The 20,439-nt window shown below is 46.1% G+C and overlaps 1 protein-coding gene across 3 annotated transcripts; it reads right to left on the bottom strand.

The window, feature by feature from the left end:
- Window positions 1–567: 567 nt before the first annotated feature.
- On the bottom strand, window positions 568–19,914 carry MMP23B (matrix metallopeptidase 23B). 3 transcript variants are annotated; one of them, XM_075114325.1, is made up of 8 exons: window positions 19,806–19,914; window positions 9,803–9,948; window positions 6,752–6,891; window positions 5,377–5,544; window positions 4,028–4,192; window positions 2,980–3,090; window positions 1,907–2,033; window positions 568–1,201 (listed from the first exon to the last, which is right to left on the bottom strand). In XM_075114325.1, the coding sequence occupies exons 1-8, from the start codon at window positions 19,866–19,868 to the stop codon at window positions 1,027–1,029; spliced, it is 1,095 nt and encodes a 364-aa protein (XP_074970426.1). In that variant the 5' UTR covers window positions 19,869–19,914; the 3' UTR covers window positions 568–1,026. The 3 variants fall into 3 exon arrangements, with proteins under 3 accessions (XP_074970426.1, XP_074970425.1, XP_074970424.1); XM_075114324.1 differs by lacking the exon at window positions 19,806–19,914 and adding an exon at window positions 13,336–13,986 and having other exon boundaries at window positions 9,803–9,944; XM_075114323.1 differs by lacking the exon at window positions 19,806–19,914 and adding an exon at window positions 13,336–13,865.
- Window positions 19,915–20,439: the final 525 nt, after the last annotated feature.

The raw sequence follows: 20,439 nt of genomic DNA, 5'->3' as shown, positions 1-20,439 counted from the left end.
TGTGTGAGATGCCCTGCGGTTTTGTTGGTGCTTTTAAGTAGGAAGAAACTTGTTTCAAGAGGTTAAGAGGACAACTAAAATAGATGAACCCTAGCAAAGAGCAGTGTAGGCTGCTTTAATCCTGGATAAGGCTCCTGCTAAATATAGTGACTGTTGGGGATTCCTGCCTGCAAATGAGTGCTCCTCCCCTGCAGCCGTTGCAGCGCGCCAGGCCTCGCCTGCCACGACTATTCGCGGTTTTCCTGTTGGATGTGGCACCTTTACCTCATCGCTTGGGTGACTGGGGAGGCCAGTGATGGAAATCACCTCATCGCTGTCGAAGGAGTCGAGAAGCTTATTGATCGCACGCCTAAAGGACAAGTTATGAGGAGCTGCTGCTGGAGGTAAAGAGTCTCTTGGGGTAAGATTACACGAGTAATGAATACGAACCACCGGAAAGCGGCTGGGGGGGAAGGGTGTTCTGTGGGTACTTGAGCGGAACGTGTCGAAATGGGGAATGGCGTCATTAGAAAGAGTTTCTTGTGACCCTACAGCCTCCTTCTGACAAGTGAAAGAAAAAGTAATATTAGGTCTTATACTTTTTTTATAAGTTCTGTGCACCAGGATCTAAACAAATGACAGCAAAACACAGTATAACGGGTCATTTTCTTTCCACAATACCTCTGCCTCCATTGCAACACAGCCGCGCCATCGATCTGCTCATCCGATTGTTCGATGAAGGGTTCGGTTCTTGTTCAGCAGCCGCAGTGATCCAAGTAGTTTAATTACAAAATCTGACACTTTACTTTTTTTTTAAAAAAATGTAATTCTCTGTACAGCACATACCTGATAAATTCTTTATCATTAGAACTAATTTGGAGAAGTTTTATGTTCCAGTAATCAAGTCTGAGGCTCTTTCGCCCAAGGTACGGAAGCAGCTGGTTTAGGTCAGTTGCACTACCGGAGATTAAATATAAAATGCCAAAGAAACGTTTTGATTTTGAACCAGAACTAGCAGTAATTGAAGTGCTCGGTCCAGGGCCCTCGTTAGTGCTTCAGTCTGATTCTCCAGGAGTAAGTAGTCAAGATTCTTTCTTTTTTCTTTACTATACAAGTGTAAGTTCCTTCATTAATTGCATTTGCAATGATGCTCATGTGATCTTCATTTAAGGATAAGTAACCTGGATATGAGTATTCCAGAAGCTCCTTATCTTTATACCAGCTGTCATAAGAAAAAGCAACAGAAATTAAACCACAAAACATCCAGTACAATGCAGTACGTGTTAGTGGTTCTTCTTTCTCCTACTAAGCTTTGCTTGAGTAAGTATAGGGTGTGGGGGGCTTCAGCAAAGCAAGGTTAGAAGTGTTACGATGTGTTTCAGGTGGATAATGCAGTTGTAGCAGGGCCCTATCCTGCGTAATTCAGGGGCTTGAAGCTTACTGAAAGCTGATGGGAATTGGGGTCCTCGGTTCAAACTAACCCATGGACATGGGCGTCTCTCTCAATCTTAGATACATCCAGAAATAACACGCTTGTTCGTTAGTAAGAGCTAACGAACTATTAATTGAAAGGGTAAATTTAAGACTAGTTTTTCTGCAGAATATGGGCCAGGGAATTTGTCTTGGTGGTAAGAATTATCTTCCTGCTATACACGTGAGTTGGATTTTACCCTTTTTCAACTCAGCTTGCTCATTTCTGATGGCTCTGCCTTCAGATGAACTGCTTTGCCATGTTATGAACAATCTTTGCACGCTCCCTTCTCACAGCCACCACCCCTCTCTGCTCTGGGTGCCAGATGAGACAGTGACATGCTCCAGAAAGTAAACTGCATTCTGATTTACACTGTTTTGTCATACTGCCTCCTCCTCCTCGGTATGTAAGCTGCAAAGTCTCCTAAAGGCCTGGAATAAACGATAGAATACTTACTAAACTTTGCCTTTTTTATGAATTATCTTCTGTCCGCAGCGGAAGGTGACGTTCCTGCCTTCAGAAACAGTCTTGGTTTTTGTCCTTGGCGGGGGCAGAGTAGGGGGAACCGTTGGAAATGGGAATTCTGTGCGCCAGCGGTGAGAGAAAGAAACGGCAGAAGTTAGCGTACCTCATTATCAAGCTTTAGGCGCTCCAAAACGCTTCCATGGAATTACGTTATCACGTAAAAGTATTAATTTAAAAATGCCTCCGACTGAGCAGCTCTTGGATGGACGTGTAACGTTATTCATATGCAAAGGTAACAATGTGGTGGCAGGTAAACTGTCAGAGATGGATAAAAATCAACTCACCCATTTCAAATATATGGACGAGTATAAGTTCAGTGTATGAACAGTCCCCTGGAGTGCATGGGTTTGTCATTACCTGACTGCATCTCTGCGGTAACCTGGCCTAAAGAAATACCTCAGTCTGGGAGAAAGAGGTACTGGGTATATGGTACATCTTTTTAAGGTCAGCAGGTATTTATCTGAAGCTTAGTTCCGCAGCTGCAGTAACTTGACCTGATCCTGCATTAGTCCCGTATCTGGATTCATAAAACTGAGAGACTAGATTAAGGTGATTAACATACTTTATCTGTTGTTCTGCAGAGCAGCTCAAGTCCAGCTGTGCCAGGAACTGTGCTGCATCGCTTAGCTCTGAATTTAACACATCAGCATCTCCCTTCCTCAGCTGGGTCCAAAAGGGAAGCAGTCTGAGGCACACCGAGCAGTGGCGTTTTCAGAAACTCCCTGTCATTGGTTCAGTTAAACTAGAGAAGAATAGGACAGTTTAATGTTTAAGTCCACAAATGTTTAAACAGCAAAGCTGCCGCCTACTTCCAAGCCTTGATCTTGGCTCAGATGGATAAAAGGCCATCTCTGCTAAGCTTCTCATTCGAGCTGGATGGGGCTGGTCACTTGCATCCACTGATCTTTAATGAGGAATTAAGGTCCTGCAGCAAACATTGCCTAACTTTTACCTCCTCCCTCTGGGCAAACGCCACCAAGAATCCCAGAAGAAAAGTTAGATACCGTAGCAGAAGTCACAGGTAGATGGACAGTGCTTTTTCATCAACTTCCTGCGTTTCTCACAGAAGCCTTTTTGCGCCCACGATGGGCACATAAATAATCTGTCTTTACATCCTGCACCAGGAGGAGACAAAGCATTAGAGGGCGGGGTAGGCTGTTCCTTCTTGAGAAACAAATTGGCATTTCACCTAAATCAGCCTGTTCAGTGTAAACAGAGCTGAGACAGGAAGGACTCTAAACCAGGCGTACAATAAATAGAGCAGGGTGCCATTATTATATGAGCAGTGGGCTAGAAATTGAGCTACTTTGATGCAGTAGCAGCAGTGATTCAAGACAGTTGCTATTTCTAAGTCCTACCCTAGGTCCTGTTTGAAGAAGAGCAGGCAAATGTGTCGGAGCGCAAGAGAATCTTGCCAGCGCGTGTTTAGTTTGCAGAGAGTTTTGTCATGTTGTATTAATACATCTGAGTCCAGCCAAAAGAATAATTAACAGCTGTTTGCCTTCCCCCTCCTTTGCACCTGAGCTTTCCCTTTGTGTACTTGATGCCTGCAAATGTACAAACCCAAGTCAGGGCTGGCCATGGCTAAAAGCAGCCTTCTTTTTATTCTTGTATAAGCCACAGTACAAAAGGCCCAAAGAGTCCATGCCCAGAGCTGGTTTGGGCTGGGGCACGAGGAGCCGCGCATGCGAGAGCACACACGGTGCCGGGGCCTCTGCAGTAGCAGCTCAGTCAGAACAGAGTAGACTGACGCCCCCTGAAACCTTCCCTCAGCTCTGGGGCGGTGGAAGGCTGGCGTCTATAAGACTTCCAGGCTCCTGTCTATCGTGTCTGAACCGAGTAGTGCTGGAAATGGACAGCGCTACACCGCCTTTTAGCTTTACTTTGCATAAAAAGGAGCGAGCGTCCTCCTGCCTGCCGCTCACCAGCTTACAGCCTCGTCCTGCCGAGGGAGGAGGCTCTAACACCACGAGAGCTCCGCAGGGTCCAACTGACACTTCAGCAAATGTTCCTTACACAGAGGCGCCCAGAGCCCAACCCTGCCTTCCTTACCGTAAAGCCTGTGAATTCCCCAGACTTCGTCTTGAGAGATGGTCTTTTTCCCAGTCAACGTGGCATTGATGTGCATGAGGGCATTGGGGTTCAGGGAGTGCATGAGTCCTAAGGCATGGCCGATTTCGTGAGCAGCTACATGTACCAGATCCGTAAGCCAAACACCTGGAACGGAAGTGGAAAACCAGCTGGCTTTGTGTGGTGAAGTACATTTGCTGATGCTGGTGTAACACCAGGGGAACTATTTTAGCAGAAGGACAGTATGGTCTCATCCATGGTGGCCCCAGTTTCATCCTCTCTGTAGCTGCTTAGGCGCAAACAGACAAGCCAATTATTTCCACATGCTTCTAATTTCCAACAGCAGGACCCAGCTGTTCTGCCAGACTACAGGAAGGCGACTCAGAAAGAGCAACGTTTGAAATGAAGGCAAGCGCCCTGTGCAATACTCGCTCTTGTCATCCTTCTGGTAGCTGTGTTCCCACAGCCCCGAGCTGTAACTGGAAATGGCTGCTCGGGAGGGAGAGTGCTGGCTGGAATATTCCAGGCTGAAAGAGCCTCCAACTGACCTCTGCAAACCCCCCCGCCCCATAGCCTGTAGGTCAAATGCAAGTTTCTCAGTAGCATCTTGAAGGCTGCTTCCAGCAGAGATGGGTTTTAACTGAAGGATGACTCAAGAGGTGTTATTACTGATGCATATCTTGCATAATAATTTAATACACATGGACAGTCTTGCTTTAAAAATCATCTGTCCTAGGTCTTTGTCCCTAGACCTTAGCTGTTGCTGTGCTTTGGAAAGCAAGGCGGCTAGAAGTGCCTCTGTGGCACCTAAAATCTCCCCTTTTCTTTTTATTTTGTGAAAAGCAAAATATCTTACTTTCAAAAAAAGTACTGAGTTGGTCATATAGTATGAACCAAGTGTGCTAGTTAGGCAGGGACCATCTGCTTTTAATTTGCTTAACAAATCAAGAAGAAAAAAACCACCAAGCTATAAGTAACAGACATTTTTAGGTGCCCACAAACCCCAAACCAACTCCAGACCCGGGAAAACTAAAGTGTAAACAGCCACGCCAGCAAGCTGCAGTAATGTGCGTGGCCCTTCTCAGAGAAGCACCTGCCTGGGCAGAAGCCAGGCGTAATTATGACCTATCGAAGTCCACTGAGCTGTCCAGAGAGCCCCGGCGCTGCCCCAGATACGCTCCCTTACAGCAGCTCAGTCACGTGCCAGCAAGACCAACCACTTCCAAAACCCTTTCCTGTTGTCTCTTTCCCATAGTAGGTAAACCCCAGAAGAAGGACTACAATCTAAATCCTACCAGCATTAATGATGTGCTCCCTGAGACGTGTGTTACCTTTTTTCCAGCTGAACCGTGTATTTCCCAATATCCAGTATTCGTGGTCATCAAAATGGATTTCCCCGTTGGGTGGGAAGAAGGCATGGGCAAGTTCCCCTGTCGTGCCGTCAAAGCAGTGGTGGATGAGAGACTCCAGACAGTCTGTGTGATTGATAGAGTAGAAGCCTGGGGAAAAAAGCAGCAGATTTAGTGTAGCTAGCAGAGTGAGCCCATCCAGGACAGAGACATCTGTGAACTTGTGGTTTACCAAAAAAACCCAAATCTCTTAAGGTATCCCGCACGTTTTCAGACCTACAGAGCTACAAAGGGAAGAAATAAACACAACGCGACAGTCAGGAATGATGGCTACGTGGTGCAGCTCAGCCCTGTGACGACCCTGGATTTAGCGCTCTTTCCAATGGACACAAATAAATCTACTTTCAGAGCGGAACGCTGAGCTCCTTCTGCAGCAGCACATGGAAGCTTTTTCTTTTTGAGAGCGAGAGAAGTTGGACAGTGAAACACCCCAGGTTGTAATTAATTGTGCCATTTTAAATGTAAATAAAGAGCCCTAGAGTCATAGCTGCTTGCCATCTTTCTGCTAGCATCATGATAGCGTCGCAGCGCGCCCACTGGAATTGGGCCACCTGGAGCCCACGTGGCAGCGGGACAGGCCCCTGGGAAGCAGCGTCATGCAACACGAGAGCGAAGCGCATGTTGCGAAACAACGGTAAATCTGGTTATCTCAATATTGCTGCCATCTGCACAGGAAATAATTATCTCACACAGACCATAAATCCCACGAAAAATTTACATCTGGAGTTGAGACTGAGCAGATATCACCTCAGCACTAACATTTTTCTAGGCCTGAGACACTCGGGAAGGAACTACTGCATAGTGCTACGGGGGCAGAAGGAAGGGGAGGAGAGGGAGGACAGAGAAAAGATGGCGATTCAACAGGATCAACAGAAGGGAGACTAAAACCATAAACAAGCTGGAATCCATCACCCGCTCTTTGGCTCCGTGTGGCCTTGGATATGTTACTTCACCTTTCAATATTCAGTTTCCTCAGCTGTGGAACAGAGATAATCCTGTCCCAGTGGCAGATTTTGAGGGTTAATTCTTGTCAAATACCTAAAGCTTCCTGACTGCAAGGTACACAAAAAGTGCTAATTATGACATTACCATCCCCTTAGAGCAACTATAAGTAGTTTCTCTACCTGACTAAAGGCAAACGATGCCCCAGTCCTTGTCGAAGAGGCCCTGCTGAGTCCACGCAGCAAAGGAGGACCTTCTCCCGCCTCCGAACGCCTGGTTTACACAGCGGAACTCCACACGTCCCTCGTGGCGTTACCACACCAACAGCGTCCTGGCGGCGCCCGTGCACTCTTACCTATTTTCAAGTCACTAGCTACGTGGCGTGGCACTTCTCTGAAGCTGAACGGTGAAACTTCACTCCACATGCGGAAGGCGGCCGCTAGTCCCTTGCGCGTGTCCCTGGCGTTTATGAGGTTTCTTGGGAAGGACAGGATTCTGTAGGAACACAGAACTACTTCAGGAAAATGCCGTCCCCTTCTCAAACATCAGCTGAAGGCTCTCAGGGCCGCATCAGACAATCAGGTCTTTCCATCCGTTCTAATAGGTTCAAAACAGGAGTAGCTTGAACCGGACAGTAAGAATATTTAATAAACCCCGGGCAGGAACTAATATGTTACTGATGTTCTTTATAATCACGTGTTCTGGACTAAACCTTTAGTTGCGCCTCAAGCATGTCATTTTAGACAAGGTTCTCTTGGAAAACCGTTTTTATCCCAACATCCCCCAGTCTGTTGAGCAGCGCTGCTAGAAGAGGAGAGAGCTGCATTTCCGCAGCAGACCAGGTAACTCCTATTCGTGACGCTTCGGCTCCCGCGTATGTGCACACACTGGGTTATAACACTCTCGGGCAGAACTTTTGAATGAGCGTTCCAGAGAATATCGAAGCTTTGACAGGAAAACAAGTTTTCTCCTTTAAAAAAAAAACACCAAACCTCATTACTTGGGAGAGAGACTCGACAGAGGTTCCTGCTTAGGCCACAGGTATAGATACAGCTGAACTGTAAGAAAACTGCTGGTGCAGGATGGCAGAACCATGGAAATGTATAGATGGCTCCTAGAAACTTACCTTGTCCCAAAAGATGATCTGCATTCAGGGAATTGCCTGAAGTGTAGCAATTGGGAAAAGCTGTGTATAGTCTGCTATCCCCTCTGGCTGTATTTTAGCTATGCTGTTTATGTTCTCCCTTCGTCCCAGCACATCCTAAAGGGAGCAGAAGGTTTCGTATCAAGCCAGGCTGTTAATGAGCGTAAACCTGGACAAATAAGACTATCATGAGGCTTAGTCTGTTTGGCATGAGCGTAAAGGGGGATACCCAAGTTCTCTGCTCAGTGTGAAGGAGCCAGGGTCATGCCACCCACTCATTCTTGGTCTGGGCTTACAGGCAGAACCAACCCCTGCTGCCACCGGGAAGTCAGTGCGTACTGATGAGCACTGCAGCGTCACCCACCGAGCAAGGCGACAGCCACCACCGCGCATCCAGCAAATAAGGCCAGTGACAGTTACGACGAGACTGCTGCGTAGCTGACGGCGTAACAGCTACCGCGAGAACAGAGGTAACTGCAGCACCAGCCGCACCTTGCAAATCATCCTCCCGGCCTGAATTGGGTGACCTTGAGATACTCCCCCTCCTGCTTCTGTGGGGAAGAAAGGGGTTAGCGCAGAGCTCAGACAGAAGCAACTGCTGCTGCCCCACCTGCCCTCCTCACTCCTTACCTCCATTACCTCAGGCAAGCCCACTGCAAAGACAGCTCAAAATGCTTTCCTTTCCTGTTTGTTGGTGACAGAAAACTCCCCCACCCGCTACGGTCACAGCCTGGTCAGCTTTCCAGAGCTACAGCATGAGAGACCCTCGCAGCTCCATAGCAGTGCCCTCAGCCCAACGCCAAAGAAAAGCTGCAACACGTCGCTGCTGCCAGAGGCCACTTTCAAGGGTTTTCTGAAATCCGAAGTGACCTGCCATTCAAGCCACTGTGGTTTAACAGTTAGTGATTGCAACCCTCCTGAGAGGTCAGGTTCGGGGCTTGCTCTGTACTGTGAAGTCAGGAGCGGCTGGAGTTAGCAGCCACATTAAGAGGACCTTTGTCATCACATAAGACACGGAAAATAAACCTGATTTGGCTCCCGTGTCTCCGAAGGTGCAGACTCTCAGCCAGGAGTGAATAACAGGCCTTTCTTCAGTCAAACCTCCAGGACTATGGCTAGTCTGAGGTCTACCATGACAGTCTGATTCTACCTGCCGATGCTCATCTTATGAAACTGTTCCTAAGGGGATTCCCTGAACCTCGTTCTGTGTGAACTCATCCTAGCTCTCCTGAAAAACATTCAACAGTGCCATTAATATGTTCCCAGAGAGAAACAGCATCTTTTCCGGATGCTGCCACCATAGCCCATCGCACTGGACACTTTCAGGGGACTTTCAGCCACGGCTCAAATAAGGAAGAGAGCTGCTCCGAGGCTAAACACCAGACAGGAGTGACATTGCCTTATGCCAGCAGCAGCAGTAGAGCCAGACAGCAACGAGAAACCGTTTGGTGTGAAAATCCATAGGGCTCGGTCAACTTTGGCTCTGAACAGCCTGCTTGCTGAAAGTACTACTAGCGTTGCACATTTACGTAGCTCCCTCATATTGAAACCAGACCGCTCTGTGGCTGTATGGTACTGCTGAAGGGCTGCTGGTTCTGAGCAGTGGTAAACCCGGCCAGAAATCAGTAATCGGGACAGCCACTTCCCTTGGCAGAAACGTCTGAAAATATTAGGGTTAACGTTCGCTCACCCTGGAATTGCCAAAGGATTTTTATTGTTTATTTGTTAGTAATCTAAGAGTTGGCATCCTCTCCAGAAGACAACAGGGAAAAAGAGATCCCTAAAAGCACTCAGGACAAACAGAGCTCTGTCCTCCTGAAATCACAGACTCTTTCAACAGCAATTTCCCTCAGTGATGACTTAGTCTCATATAGCGCTCTTAACAATACCAGCATGACAGAGTTAATACTCAGTTCACCGCCTTCTGAGGGGAGTCCCCAGTTCTGGGACGCCGGTCTCTCTGAAGCCTGGATCTGCCCCTGAGCAGTTAGTTTTACTGTAAATAGCCTCAGCGTGCAGCCATATGTGCTACTAGCTTCTAATCCAGTGACAATGCTTCACATGATCCACAGCTGAGGTGAGAGGCGTGGCACTGGTAGAAATAATTCCTACTTTGGAGTGGCTTCGGCAGCTATCCATCCGCTCACTGGCAAATGGATTAGCAATAGGCATATGGTTAGTATCTATACGCATGGCAGGAAAAACACAGGCCCCGTTTTCACTTAGAAAATACTAATTCTTAGGGCTAATGCAAGTCCGTACTTGTATGTCAAGTTGAAGTGGTCCCATTTCAAGTGCCCTGGTGTGATCGTGTATCGTTTTCTCCGGGCTGGAGGCTGAGGTGGGAATGCTGGACTGTGCAAAGCAGAGGCACTCACTCCGAGAAGACCAGGTGATGTGGCATCTTCCTTAAAAGAGAGAACAGGAGGTTGAAAGAGGTGGGAGAGACTGCAGGACTAACAGTGTAAAAGTGGTACGTACCAGGACTTCTGGGGGCCGGGGAGCACAGCTGGTACTCCCTCCCTTAAGGGTGTCCAGGAGACAAGACTAGTGCATCAGCGGTCAGTGCTTTGCACAGTACGCCTCTTCCGAGAGTGCTGAACAAAACCAACCCAGAGCAAAAGAGGGGCTATACTGTGAGGGGTTCTTGGGGCACGTCTTAGATCAGGCATGCAAGGAAAGGAAGGAAGCAGCGCTCCTCAACACAGGATCACAGAGGATCAGTGCTCTTGGCTCCCTTGAGCTGCTGCATAACCCCAGAATAGGGCACTGCAGCCTCTCCACTCTCCTCTTGGAGCACAGCAGACGGAGCAGAAGTGAGGCCTCAGTAGGCTTCTGGCCACAGTGAGTCTGCAGCTCTTCCTGGAAAGTTTTCATTTCTTTTTCATTTTCCTATTGCTCTCCAGCCTCAGCACAGAAGAAATTAAATACTGGACAAATGAGTAAAACAGGCAAGGCTTTGTGCAGAGAGCTCTTTATGAAGCTGCACTGTGGATCTGAAATGCCTTCAAAGTAAATAGGAGCCCTGGAAACCCTGCAGTGCATTTAAAGCCATCATACAGTAAAAGACATCAAATTTGGTGACAGGTCTGACTCAAACTGTAAAAGCCTTTTAGTCGTCAGTAGTGGAGGTAAAAGAATAGGACCCAACACAGTACTCTGAAGTCCACCCACTCTGCCTCCCCTTTTCAGGACTAAGACACTGAGTATCTCTGGGTTGCCTTTGCTCCAGAGGCACCAAGACACTTACTAAGCGATATGCGTGGTGGCAGCGCTACAAAAGCTGCACCAGTACGGGTTTGTTCAGCCTCACAGCACGTCCTACAGAAAGCAAGGGTTGTCATTTTACTCCTGGAAGAGCTGAGGCTCTGGAGTCAAAACAGCTTATCCCTGGCCTCACAGCAAGCGAATGGCAAGACAAGACAAGAAGCTCGAACCAACAACTGCCAGATCCTGCCCAGATCACTACCCTGTCTCCATGCCTACAGCCAGCCTTGACTGGTAGAAGGCTGGGGACGCTCCGCTAACAGGACACCAGTCTCCTCTGCTCATGTCTGTGAGCCATACTAGCTTCTACCTCGTTCGAATCTCAGTATCTTTCTTTCCTAGAAGGACAGTCTTTTAGCCTTTCTTCCAGCTCAGCTGTGGGTCTGACTCACAATTTTAAATCCTCAGAGACTCTGTGAGCAAGGAATGCGGGGGCCATAGAGCATCGCCTATGAGACAGAAACCAATATCTTGCCTTCTAAGCTGCAAGCTTTTGGCAGGGTATTTGATCCCATTTCTGGGAGCCTTCAGATGCCAACTTGCTCCTGAAAGAGCACACAGGATCACTTTTTCCCTTTTAACCTTTGTCACTGTTTTCTGTATTAAGGGATCTGGCTGAGGAACCCATACCTTCTGGTTTGCTCACCGCAAGGCCTAGCCCCTTCTTCCCCAGGGCATGGGCGATGCGAGTACACTGCCTGTTGTCCCTCTCGCTTCGCCTCCAGTGGCTTTTACCCCTGATTCTACTGAGAATGACATTTTCTCTTGGTATTAAAGGAAAATTTCGCATCCTTTTGAGCAGCACAGACAAGGTGGAGGATCAGCTAGCCTGTGCATCAATGATCTGTTGGAGCTATAATAGAAGCCTGGAGCAGATTAGCTCATAATTACAGGATAAGATGATATTTTCCCTCCTTTTGCAGTTCTTTCAAGTAGGGTAGAATTAGGCAAATCCTTTCTGCCTTTGTTTTTTTCTCTACAATCCTTTGCCAGTATTGGGGCCGATTACACACTTGTTCTGGCAGCAGTCAGGAATAGCCCAGGGTTGCTAGTACTGTGAATTCTCAGTCAGTCTACAGGCTCTGATCTCACTCAGGAGACCTGATAACTTATGATGGGATGAGGTAAGGTATTAACACTTTTCAGTAGCTGTCTGTCCTTGTGATAGATGCTCTTGGTCCTTAGCAAAGCCAGCAGAACACGCAGTACATCTGCTTTCTAGCCGCTATAATTCACAGCCCAGCCAGTGGCATTTCCAGTTTACGGTAACACACTGCAGAGGCTGAGCAATGGACCCGGCCCGTTCTGCCTCTTCTGCCACTGGGCTATTAAATTACACCAGCATAGGGTGAAATCCTGAGGCTCTTCTTAAAGCCCCCTGGGTATCAGCAGAGGAAAATTAGATAGTCAGAAGCAGCCTGCTGGCTTCTACAAGGAAAACTTCTGCAGCCCCAAGGGAGAAAAATGATTGTCTTTTCTACAGCCATTGAGGTTAAAACCCTAAAGCCATGAGTGCTGAACAAGCCGGGGCGGGGGGAAAGAAGGAAAAAAAGCCTGTGATCCTAGTGAACTTATCTTCAAAATACAAAACAAAGTAAGGGTGACCGAGGCCCAACAGTGCTTCAACTCTCTCTCCCAACACTGCAATAAACACCAACATATATAAAGGCAAACACTGGCCAACATCCCTGCCCTGCATTATTTACCCTGTGCAGTCAGATCTCCATTAATTTACTTCACTAAGTTGTAATGCACGTAATTCATTCCCCTCTCTCTCTCCTAGTCATGCAGTTCCCCTTTCATAAACTAACCAGTAACGTAACCCTGTGACTTAGTATCAATAAATAAGAGCCCTGAGCATGTGATGCAAACAAGGGGTGCTGCTGCCTGGATCTTCATAAGCATGAACAGCAGGAGAGGATGTGAGCACTTAGGGAAGATGGTGTTTTTATTAAATTAAAAGCTAAAATTAAGCTAAAAGCAAAAATTAAGACCAGCTTCTGAGAGTCCCGGAGCCTTGCTACAGTTCCCCCTGAGCAGTCTGTCCCAGCATATCTTGCTAATGGACGCCCCTTGAAAGAGAATTAATATCAGCTAATAGTTGCTGTAGGTCCAGCATTAACTCCCGGTTTAGATCTTACATGCCATGAGTCCTGCCTCTGGAGTTTCCAGGAAAGCTGAGCTGCTACAGAAATTGGAATATACACATGCCACATCATACTAGGCTGGGAAGCTCAGGAGAGTAGCCAAAGCTCTGAGGGAAAGCAACCCAGATCTTTTGGGTCCACTGTTCGGTTGTCTGCAATCTGCATGAACCTGGTGGTTCCTGGACGCATTAATTACCTTTTAGGATTCTTTGCAAAGAGGAACTCAAACAGACATAAACAGGTCTTGTTGCCTTAACAGGTATTTATATAGTTTAAATTCCTTCTTGAATTTATCTGTCTTCTAAAAAGAATACTTATGCACATTTATTTGATGTCCCCACTCCCCTTTCAAGCATTTGAAAATCAGTTCTGCTCTCCTACCTGATTTTTCTGCACTGCATCTCCAGGTGAATCGCCCACAATAGCCAGCAAAACCACCACAGGCAATACGCATAAAAATCCCACAAAGGTTCTACAGCCATTGCTCTTTTTCTTGTCAACCGAGAGGAAGCCGGTCCTTCTGTTTGCAGTAAGTTGTTCTAGTTGATCCATGCTGTTCTTTAATACCTTTTAGAGGGAGACGCGACAGACACTAAGACATTCTCTTCACAGAATGCATTGGTAATCCTTTTGCTCACAGTTGCATTTGGAGCATTTGTGAGCAGCCCTGCAGTTACTGCCAAAGTTGTGCAGAACCACTGGAGTTTCAAAAAGCTCTAAAAAAAAAAAAAAATTAAAAAGTAGACTTTACATTAAGCCTCTTTCCAATGTGCCAAAGATTCTCTTAGCCTCTGCCAAGTGGTATCATATTACTGCAGCTGAAAGTTGGGCTGGCGGAGGAAAAGCAGCAAAGTGAAACAAGCTGGGATGGACATGAACTCTTTTCGTTAACTGACTGTATAATCAACAGAGGACAAATCTGCAGTTGTCAGCTTTATGTAATGAAAAAATCGGGGGAAGGGGCAGAAACAGGCATCCAGAAGCCAGCATCATGCCCTTGGAATGCTTCTTTAGGGATGCTTAACGCTAGAAGAGCTGTCAATTGTCAGGGGCTGTCTTCAGGAGCAGAATGAAAAATGAGATGCTGTGAGGGAGCAGGCAGGGCTTCTCTGCTTAGGAAATTCTGGTCAGGGAGTTTACAAGCTCAGATAAAAGTAAATATCAACTCCCTGTCCCATGAAACTTGGCAAGTGACCTGCAAATTTCTGTGTACTTGGGAGCTACCCAGTAAGGGGTTATCATCTGAGAAAGACAAGTATTTTCAGAATCATACTGATTTTGGGTACCTCAGCTTGAGCGTGTCAGAAAGACAGACCTGGAGAAGTGGTCAGTTTGTCTTAAGCTGTTTGGTTCTTTAAGGCATCTCCAGGCTGTAGACATTAAGTCAATTCAGGACTTTTTAAAAAGCTTATTCAGAAATTCTCAGGCTTTCAGAAATATCTGCACTTTTCTGTCTGGTCACCGAGCACTGGTCACCGAGCGCTCCTGGTCTGGGGTGTCCTTAGCTAAGCAGTTCTGACCAGACAGAGGAAAAGGAGCCGTGCAATCCCCCAGTTTCACAAGCAAATGGCACAGAGGGGGTAGTTCTGTTGCCAGCCAGCATAAAACATTGCTAGGGAATATCTAAAGCATTTGAAAGGTTTCAGAAACTTTGTGTGGTTTTAATAATGAAAAATGGTTTCATCTGAAATGTTTCTCCCTAATTCATAATCAAGCTTGCAACATTTTGTAAGTTTCATATATCTTCAGACTAAAGCTGGCCTGGAGCTTTTAAACAACTCAGAATTAATATGACCAATGAGTCTGTACAATTTCATGAAAAATTTCTTTTTCAATTTTCACCAAGCTCCCCCAGGAGGAAAAAAACACGCTTTCTGCAGAGAGTGGACAAAGTGAAGCGGTTGTTCAGATACCAGGAGAAGGATAGAATAAGGAGTAACACGGAAGGAAGCTATGGATAGAATTACAAAGGAAAGCTGGAACAAGGAGGAAAAGAAAGAGCAGGAAGCAAGGGAACAGGGCTTTAACTCCTGTGGACCAAAGCAGTCAACTGCAGCAGTCTGAGACACCGGCTCATCTCAGCTGTTAGCTACAACTTCCTAGGGATAGTTACCCCTCTTCCCCAGCAGCACAGCCGGCAGAATGAAACATCCTCGTGCTCCAGCACTCTGAAAAACCGCTTTGTTTGGAGCTCCAAAGAGTGGTGCAAATGCACTTACATTTTGGTTTAAGCTGTAGACCATAGAGTGAAGTGAGGAACTGGTAACAACACATTCCTAAACTTGTCAACATCTCAAGTCCGCTGAACAAGTTTCTGTAGACAAGAACACATCTGCAGAAAGACTGATTGCGAAGGGAGTCTTAGAGCAAAAACCTGCCTTGGAACAGGGCTCAAAAACTTCAGCCTAGAGCTCTTCTCCAGTAAAGCAGTACTGGCTTGAAAGACAAACACTGCTAGCAAACACAGCGCTGGAAGAACATTGAGTCTCCGTCATGGAACTGCGTAACAGCATTACGTGCATCCACCTTTCATACGGCTAGGAAGAGTCAGCAGTGTTTGAAGAAGATTTTAAGATTTTATGCACTGTTACATGGGCCCTCTCCTCTTGCCAGAGTATCTGAGCATCTCACAGTTGCTCAGAGCATTTCATCTCACATCAGACTCGAAGGTAGGGCGGCGCTGTTATCTGCACCTCATAGGTTAAGACCATACTGTGCAGGAGAAAAGACTTGCCTGGTGACAAGCATGGAATCTTGCAGAGCAGGAACCTGGGATCTTCCAAGCACCCAGTTAGTGCCTTACTGTTTCTGAAGATGACTACATGAGCCTGAGTTTTAAGGCATAGACTGAGAACTCACATAACCACATAAGCCTGAGGGAACTAAGAATTTCCTCTGTCCCACCGTAAAGAAAGTAGAAGTTTTTGTATAACACCTCTTGGCCCAGGCCTCCCTTCCCAAATTTAGTATCTAGAGCTTTACTAAATGTGCATTCTTGAGGACCTAATTGTTTCTGAATACTTATTCATGCGGCTACTAAAGGCTAGCACAGCCAAGGCTTTTTCTGTGAGTCACTGAAGTATTCTGAACGGCAAAAGACACCACACTGTATATTAGCCATTTATCTTCTTGCCCCGCATGTGGTGGGTGAACAGGAATCTTTAGCTGCAGAGATGATTCAAGACCTCTGTGATATTTAGGATAGCAAGCAGGTTGTACCGTGATGGATCAGAGGCGAGAGCGCTGGGTTTCTTGGAAAGCACGTAGTTCGCTTCCCCGCCATGTGCCCATCCACACAGAAATTCAGTGCCTGTGCATCCAACTTTACCAAACCACTGGCTGCAGAATACTTTCAAAACTTTTAAAGTTTAAGCCAAATATTTGCTCAGAAACCAGCTCAGCAGTAAGGCCAAGACAAACCTCAGTTATTATGGCAATGAGAGTCAGATGAGGAAAGCTCTTCTGCTGAGGTATTCAGAACTTACAGATGCAACTTGTGGAGCTTAGGGAGACACATGAATTAATGCTGCACACGCTAACAGTGCTTCTGATAAAGTCACTGTGCATCTGGATTCTTTGGTGCACAAGTTCTGGCCAGAACCCTCGGTGCCACTGATGGTCAAAAGCAAAATTTCAGGTTTATATTTAGTTCATTAATACTGTGGCAGTTAAATTTCAAGCATAGCTCTCTTCTGTAGATATTTTAAGGATTCTTAGGGCCAGAGTGCACATCTGTTGACATTTCATCCGTGTTCCCTGCCCTAGGTTAAGAATATCATGGCTTACCCAAGAGATACTTGTGCTTAAAGGACTCTCAAATGCAGCCATCAGTGGCCTCAAATCTACAGCACTTGACAGAATTTAAGCCTCTTTCAAATGCTTCAGACAACTCTCCAGCCTCTCTGCTGGCAGCCAGCGTTGCCCCGTGCCAAGGGCAAGAATTTTGTCAGAACTCTGGTTTTCTCTCTGTCTTTTCCAATAGCTGAAAATATTCTCCATGCTTTGTCAGGCAGCCTGAGCCCCTGAAACGACTGCTTTTATACAAATGCAGAGAACTGCTGCTGTGGCTTCGAGTTCTGATGAATTTTAGAGGTCTCAGGTTCTCAAGTGCGGATATTTGGTTTGGACTACAGGCGAGAACTGTCATCCTGACTATATTTGGACAGAAAAACATTCCTGGCTTTGGTTTCTGCACAGTGTCTAAAAGCAATGGAACACATTACACTTTGAGGGAATCCATATGGTGTAACGGGGAATAGGAAAGGAAGGCAGGGAACAGAACTGACTTTGCTTTGTCTTCATACTGTTAGCAGCAGTGACCAGGGCCTGGATATCATTCGTAGGGAGCTGGGATTTTCTAAGCAAACAGGGGTGCATATCCTGAGATCTCTGCATACAGTGAATGTCACTTGAAAAAGCAGGCTCTGCACAGATGTCAGAAGGGAATGAATGTTGCATAAAACCTACAATTGGCAACTGGAGACTAGGGAGAACACGAAAAATTGGATCTTTTGCTCAACACAATGCACTTTCCTTGTTAAATCACCTCAGTCTCGCTTTGTTCTTTTCAATCCTAATTGCTGAAATATTTAAAGTGGGGCTGCCATATAATGCACAACATATGGCTACATTCCCAAGGGCAAGTCTGAGCTCAAAAATAAATACTTTCTCGCTTCCATGTTTTAGTCTTAGCATTTCTCTCCTCCCCTTTATTCAGCATTGTTAACATTAAATGTTACTTTCAGCACTGTTTCTAAATGGTTATCTCTGCTACATTTGCCACATATAAGAGGAAATTTAGCCCCGGTGCAGCAGGCCAGCTTCATCCGAGTCCCCAAGACGACGCAAGAACAATTTATTACAACATATCTATACTCATGCTAAGAGGCACCACATGGAAAACAACCATTAGTGCTAGAGCTGCAGCTGTCTGACTATCCAAAATGAATCTCGCCTCTCATGAAACCTCTTATTTATTCATGGCTTAAGTGCCTATTATTCTGCATTGGAACAAACTGCTCTCATTAGCTTCCCCTGTTGTGAACTGGGAGTTCTACACGGAGGCGGGGAAGACAGGGAAAGAAGGAGGACCTAACATCTGATTGTGTCTGATGGCTCAAGGCATGAGCACCAGCATTTCACCTCCAGGGCACCAGTCCAAATCCAGGCCACGGGCAGGGGAGGGGGGATGAACACAGCTGAATGTGATTTACCACATATTGGCTCCTTGGTGGCCCATGTGAAAAGAATTAGCAAATCCTCATATAGCTCTTATTTTAAAAAGCACTTACTTATTTATCCCTTCATCTCACAACTTGGGGGAAAAAAAACAACAAAACAACCCAACATTCTTGCATGGTTCCTGTGGGAACAGCAGTTAAAACTTGTACTTTCTCAGTGGGTTATGAACTAAAAAGGATTGTATCTGCTGTAGCAGGGAGCAATATTCCCCAGGGATGGGGAAAATAAGAATGTGCTTTAGTCCCCAAGCATTCTTCCACTTTCTATCATGCAGCCCCTCGTGATTAGCATTTGCTGATGTTCCTAGAAAAATCCATGGTCTGCTGAATAGCAAATGAGCTGAAAACAAGGGCTCGCTCCAGCTGGCAAAGAAAACGGAATATTTTGCTTCACTGTCAATTCAGAGCTGCAGCTCACAGAAGTGCCTGTACCGGCCTGACCTTGTGTTACCAGAGAGACATGGTCTTGACCCCAGTCAGAAGCTCAGCAGTCCAGTCATGGCCACGTAGAGATTAGAATTTCAGGAATGAAATGAGGGAAAAGTTTTTCACCATACACAAAGTGTGTCCATAATGGAGTAAGAATGGCTTCCATAGGTGGGGATATTTTTGCTGTTGGTCTTTGGTGGGCTATATTAATAATCTGTAATCCATTTGTGGATGGACAAATCCTCCTGAAATCCTGGGAACAGCATGGACTGGTGGGAACATAATCAAAGGAGAGGTGGGTTCTTTTCCTGACTGCCTTTTGACAAGCAATCTCCCTCTCTCTACTCCCTCAGTCTAAACCATCCATGTGAAACACAGAGTTTTGGCCACATTACCAAAGGGAGTGCTTCAGAAACCCTAGTTCTGAGTATGAGATGAGGTGCTGTCTTATATTTAAAGCTTTACACCAGAAGGACTCAGCAAGATCTTTCCCTTTCAAAGCCATTGCTGTACATTGCTGCAAGGTACAGGGCTGCATTTCGCGAGATGGCAGAAGTCCCCGTGAAAACAAGGACTCCCAAGCTCATTTGCAGCAGGTCTGTCAGCCTCATTTGTGGGAGACCAACTGGTAATAAACATCCAGCAGAGAGTTACTCGCTATCCACACTGATTAACAACAATATTTGTCTTTTGTCTTTAAAGGAGCATTTGCCTACTGCTCTGACAACTCCTTGCCTCCCTTCAGCCCCTTGCTGTTCCTATAACCAGCAAGAATACCAGCTGGTAACAGGAGAAAGGGGAGGCACATCTTCCCCACTTTGCCCCCTCCTTTCCTCTCTCATAATCTCTAGCTGAATTTAACGCAGCTCCTGATTTCAGTCCAGGCTCTTGGCTCTTTTCGTTCTTACTACAGATATCTTTTTCTTCTCATACTTCAGATTCAAGCCTGGACTGGAGCAGAGAAACTACTTTGCAGGCTGAGAGCACAGGCCAGGTTACACACGAGCTAGATGAACTAGCAAGTACACAAAGCTAACCATTTCACCGAGTGTGGCACTCAATCAGCCACAAGTCACTCTCTGATCCTGGCCCTCCATGTAAGCAGGTTTATCAGAGAAGATAAAACAGCAGAACCTTTCTCACCAAAGCCTCAAACTCCCGTGAAGCTTGCCAAAAACATACCTGGCACAAGTGTGCATCTGCTTGCCTTCTGTTATCTCTTGCTCCTGTGGCTCCACTGACCATCTTGTTTCTTCTCTGCTGTGGTGCAGCAATTCCCTTCTTCTTACTGGGAAAATGAAATGGTCAAAATGGTGCTTAACAGCTCAACTCTTGCTCCTCAAAAGCAATCACAGCAAGAACAGGGAGATGAAAGAATGTCCTCCCAACCTGAATGCCATGTTTACAAACTTTCTGTGGTTCTTAAGCAGGTATATCATGCTTTGCCCAATTCCATCTCTCATTTGGCCATACACTGAATTTCAGGTATGAAAACAAGATCAGGGGATCTTAGAATGAAACTTCCATTTAAAAAGAAAATAAATAATAAATTGAGGGGAGCTCTTCTTTCCCTACAAAATCTCTTTTCATTAGCCAGGAAAAAAAAAAATCATCTCCATTTTCTGCAACAGCTGCACAGCTTGGAAGTCAAAGGTTGCAGCCTTCCTACAATTTTTTTCCTTTAGGGAGAATAATCACTTGGAGTCCTCTCTTCATTTAGTATCCAAAGAAATTATTTAAAAAATGAAGCAGAGGCTCCCTGTTGTTTTTCTCCTGAATAAACTGACACCTTGGGCATAAGAGATGAGAATAATAC

Source organism: Phalacrocorax aristotelis, chromosome 19 (assembly GCF_949628215.1).
Source record: "Phalacrocorax aristotelis chromosome 19, bGulAri2.1, whole genome shotgun sequence".
NCBI lineage: Eukaryota > Metazoa > Chordata > Aves > Suliformes > Phalacrocoracidae > Phalacrocorax > Phalacrocorax aristotelis.
Note: the sequence above shows the minus strand (reverse complement) of the source record. Positions and strands in the feature narration are given on the sequence as shown.